Source organism: Choloepus didactylus, chromosome 15 (assembly GCF_015220235.1).
Source record: "Choloepus didactylus isolate mChoDid1 chromosome 15, mChoDid1.pri, whole genome shotgun sequence".
Lineage (NCBI taxonomy): Eukaryota > Metazoa > Chordata > Mammalia > Pilosa > Megalonychidae > Choloepus > Choloepus didactylus.
In genome coordinates this window covers 69170200-69175457 of record NC_051321.1, presented here as the reverse complement: position 1 = coordinate 69175457, position 5258 = coordinate 69170200, and the positions used below count along the sequence as shown (strand labels likewise).

The 5258-nt window shown below is 38.1% G+C and overlaps 1 protein-coding gene across 1 annotated transcript; it reads right to left on the bottom strand.

Moving 5' to 3' along the window:
* Window positions 1-710: 710 nt before the first annotated feature.
* LOC119510224 (geranylgeranyl pyrophosphate synthase-like) lies at window positions 711-2002 on the bottom strand. The gene has a single exon (XM_037804436.1). It carries the CDS (start codon window positions 1982-1984, stop codon window positions 1082-1084), a length of 903 nt encoding a protein of 300 aa, XP_037660364.1. The 5' UTR covers window positions 1985-2002; the 3' UTR covers window positions 711-1081.
* Window positions 2003-5258: the final 3256 nt, after the last annotated feature.

Here is a 5258-nt window from a genome sequence, read left to right as displayed (position 1 = left end):
ATTAGTTAGTTCTAAATAGTGCAGCTTTGGCTACTTTTCAGCCAGACACTAGGTCTCAGGTTAACACTTTTTCTTTCCTTTAATCACAGAGATTAAAGATACCTAAACTTCCTTTTCCACTCAAGCACCTAGTGCCTTTGAGAGGTGTAGTGATGGTATGTAGGAAGGAAAAGGGAATTTTTCCTGCTTTTGTATTTGAGGTAAGCAAGCAGCCCTTTATAATGGGGGCAATATAAAAAGATGTAAAGGTTCCATCCTAAGATATTTTTTCTTTATATCCTTTTTCTTTTCTTCACAAATGAAAACATAATCACTTTTGTAACACACAAGTTATATCAGAATGAGAAAAAAAACAGCTTTGGGAGCATGTGAATTTCACTAAGTAGAGCCTCTCTAAGTAAAGAACAGAATTCATGGGGTAGAGAAGAAGGGAGGAAAAAATGGAGGGGGTGAAAAAAAAGAACCAGAGTGCTTACCGTTTATCACTACCTTTTTTCAAGAAAACCTTTAGAAGAGGGTTTCCAGGAAGAAAGAGAACGAGAAATTCTAAGCAGCAGCATTTAGAAAAAAAAAAAAGAGGAGTTCCTATAGTCTCTGAGTAGTCTAGCTACAGAAGCTTGCCTCAAGAAGTCACTGACTAGGAACTGGGATAGATGGATTGGGAACTGCCAATATAGTCAAGTTAGGAAGCATTTGAATAAAAATTCCTGGAAGCTGAAGTCTACTTTATTGACAGAACCAATGCAACATTCATGGTATTAGGACAGAGTTGTTCATAATGTCCCACCACAGCACATTCTGACATTCAAATTAGACCTAATCAAATGTGGCTCTTTTCAATTCCTTCAACTTTGTATTACAGTGATTATTTGTACAGAGGGGTTCTAAATTGAAACAACTTCCATTCACATCACCTCTATGAACTCAGTTTTTGGAGACCAACAACTTTGTCCAATTATTTTAAAAGGTAATAGGCTAAAAGACAGGACCTCCCAAAACAACAAAAACAAAAACAAAAAAAACCCAAACACAAACAAAAAAAACAAACCGAAATAAAATAAGCTATAAGGCCCAATCAATATTACTCATTTTCTTCCTTGAACATCTTACTCAAGTGCTTTATCAGAGCTACTAGCTCAGGGTTCCCACCACATGCATCAATTTGTTCATAGGCTTTAGATTCAAGCTCTTTAAGACTATTTCGAGTATATTCAAAAGAACCTACATTCTTAAGATAATACACGCAGTATTTTTTAATATCTATGTTTTCGGTTCTCTGGCGCAAGATATTCTGCACTTGGGTGCTTTCAGGCCTCGACCAAATAGCATGAATAACAGGGAATGAGAACCTTCCCTCTGTTAGATCTTCACAAAAGCTTTTGTTTTCATTATATTCTTTGGAGTGCAGATTAGCGTAATCATCCCTAATTTGAAAAAAGAGCCCAAGTGTATTAAGTAGTGGCTTTAAATCTTCTTTGTAATCAGAGAACAACTGCATGAGACCTACTGCTAATCCAAACAGTCCACCTGTCTTTTGCAGGACCATAGCTTTATATTCTTCTTCAGTGGGACAAGTGTAACTATCTCTCCAGTAAATATCAAGGCCCTGTCCCTGGTGGAGTTCTAAAAGCTGACATGTAAAAAGCTTCACTGCATCTGGGTGATTAAGGGTTAAGACTTTCTCTAAACCAAGGAAATACACATAATTGGCAGAACTGATGACAGACGGAATTCCATAGATGCTGTGTGCCACTGGAAAGCCACGTCGCAGTTTTGAGTTGTCTTCAATATCATCAATGAGTAAACTGGCATTATGCAACATTTCTGTCACTTCAATGATAATCTGTAGCTTGTCTTCTGGAACTTTCAACCAATGATTAAATGCATGTGAAAGTTTGGTTCTCACTTGTTTACCTGGTAACTGAAGTAGGTACTTGTAGGGTTCTAGAAGAATTCTTTGGATTGTTTGCTGGGTCTTCTCCATTGTTTTTAAACTTCGAAGGGTTCAACGATGATGTTACGACTTTCACGCTGCCGGTCCGGTAACCAGCCTATAATTCTTGACTGGTGTGAGGAGGTATGGCCGTGTTCCTCCAGGCTCTGGGGTCTGGTTCTGAATGGAAAGGGACCCACCCCTTTGCTCCTAGAGAAGACAGAACCCCCAGGTGGAGGTCATTAGCATTTCAATGGTCTCGCTCTCTCCTTATACTGTCTCCACCCTTCCCCAAGTCACAGCCCTGGAAACTGAATATGACTGGGGCTTTCTCCACTGAGCCAAAAAAGAAACAGTCTCCTCCAGACCGAGTCCAAGGCAACCCTCTGGCTCTCCAAGGTCAGTCGTCACCCAAAGCCTCTGTCTGTTTTTGGGGGATGCGTACCTGTAGTGAGCAGTTCACACTCGCTACTTAAAACCCCAGTTGGAGCTCAGCTGAGCTATATTCGCTTTCTGGGAGAGAGCTTCTCTCTGGCACCACAAGGCTTTGCAGCTCGGGCTATGGGGGAGGAGGTCTCACGACTTGGTTCAGCAGGTTTTACTTACAGATTTTATGCTGTGTTCTTGGGCATTCCTCCCAATTCAGGTTGGTGTATGATGAGTGGATGGTCTCGTTTGTCCCCCCGCAGTTATTCTGGATTATTTACTAGTTGTTTCTGGTTTTTTGTAGTTGTTCCAGGGGGACTACTTAGCTTCCACTCCTCTCTATGCTGCCATCTTGCCCCGCCTCACCTTTTTTTTTTTTTTCCCCTGAAACATTTATACTTTTAATAGAATTCAGCGTCTTCAGTTAAACCCCCCCTCTGAATTTTTAACTTTTAATTAAATGGTAGAAAATACTCAGTTGTACATATTTGATTATATATATAGTTTTCTTATATTAAATGCTAAATGACAGTCACATAGACAGTTACTTGAACATTATAGTAGTCTTACAATTCCTTTGTACTACTTAGTATTTAAATATTATCATTAGATTCTGATATACAGTGTAAATGTGACCTCAGAAGAGGGAATGAGGGAAGTCTTTCATTAGTTATTTTAAACATCAAACAAAAATAAAAACCATAACACTTCTCAGCACAAAAGATGAAAATTCTGAAGACAGCATAATGTTATCTTCTAGATACCTTCTCAACATATGAATTGTATTATTGTTACCTAGAACCAAGATATTCAAGAAAGCAATTTCTGTATACTGAATGTAAGCAAGCCTGCCTATATTCTTGTCAATACAGTCTTAAATGATCAAATATTTGTTGCCAATGAATTAGATGCAAAGGCCTATTATAGATACTCTAATATATTTTAAGATGTAACCCTTCATCACTAGGGGCCTCTAGACCTGCTTTTTAAAATGAAAAATTAAGTCAGTTTATTAAAACAGCTATTCTTGAGTACCATTTCTACCAGAATATTTAATTTTAATTAGTTACATGTGGCTAGTGGTGATTGTATTGGGCACTGTAGTTCTGGAGATTTCAGTTGATCCAAGAAAGGTTAACTGTAGTGGTAAGATCGGTCTTACTCCTTGAAGGACTGGTAAAATTTGGATAGGAAAAGCAGGAAAGCATTGTAGGTGAATGTTCAATATAAGTAGCACTGGTAATAGCTTGTCGACAATAAAAACATATCTTAATCCTACATAAAATCTGAGAAATTTCAAGCTTTTTAAGAGCATACTTGTGTTTCTTGTTCATGTAACATGGCTAGTATGACACTGTTCTTTTTTTGCCATAGAGCAACACAGTATAGTCATCTGTTATCACTTCATAGTTATTCAGTCATTAACAATAGTGCCATTAATTGGGATGAGAGGTGCTTTTTTTTTTGATACATAGTGGCCTGAGACCAGCTTGTCAAGTTAGAGACATGATTGTGTATCTCCAATAAGAAAATTTAATCCCCATATATAAATGGGGTGGGAGTTTGAGAAAACTTTCCTTCAGTTGTCAAACTTCTAAATATTGTATATATTATTTTCTTTGCAGCATGTTGTCTTTGTTGTCTAACGTTTTTGAGCTGTAAAGAATGCTAAGGAAAATCACTCATTTTCATCTTTCTTCCATTTTCATTTTTCTACCTCCCAAATGACATTTCACCTTTGTCTTAAAATGTACCGTGAATTGTGCTGAAAACTTAGGGCATCACTACTACAGTAATGCTTGGGGTGCTTTTCTTCAGTCTTTGCTGACACAGTTTTTTTTTGTTTTTTTTTTTTTTATGTGGATGATTGTTTTTTTTAATCTTCATTTTATTGAGATAAATTCACATACCACGCAGTCATACAAAAACAAATCGTACATTCGATTGTTCACAGTACCATTACATAGTTGTACATTCATCACCTAAATCAACCCGACACCTTCATTAGCACACACACAAAAATAACAAGAATAATACTTAAAGGCTGACACAGTTCTATATGTTTATAAATGAATGGGAAGCGTGAGATACCTTGGATAGAAAAACTTGTGGTGGCAGCAGAAAGTTCCCTAAAGAGACAGTAGTGTTAATGCTCACTGCCAGTCTCTTTCATGTCTTCCTGGACACTGTTGCAAATTTTTTTTTTTTAATTTAAAAAATTTTACTGAAAATTTAATAATTTATGAACAGTGCTAAATACCTGTTGTGGTCCAAAATAGTATGTCTAAAAGTAATGAGACTGTTTTCATAATGAACTTTTTTTTTTTTTGGCTTTTATAAAAAGGGGTTTATTTGGTTACACAGTTACAGTCTTAAGGCCACAAAGTGTCCAAGGTAACACATCAGCAATCAGATACCTTCACTGGAGGATGGCCAATGGTGTCCGGAAAACCTCTGTTAGCTGGGAAGGCACGTGGCCGGCGTCTGCTCCAAAGTTCTGGTTTCAAAATGGCTTTCTCCCAGGACGTTCCTCTCTAGGCTGCAGTTCCTCAAAAATGTCACTCTTAGTTGCACTTGGGGTATTTGTCCTCTCTTAGCTTCTCCGGAGCAATAGTCTGCTTTCAATGGCCGTCTTCAAACTGTCTCTCATCTGCAGCTCCTGTGCTTTCCTCAAAGTGTCCCTCTTGGCTGTAGCTGCTCTTCAAAATGTCCCTCACAGCTGCACTGAGTTCCCTCTACCTGTCAGCTCATTTATATAGCTCCACTGATCAAGGTCCACCATAAATGGGTGGGGCCACGCCTCCATGGAAATATCTAATCAGAGTCATCACCCCTAATCAACATTGATAATGTCTGCCCACACAAGATTACATCAAAGATAATGGCATTTGGGGGACAT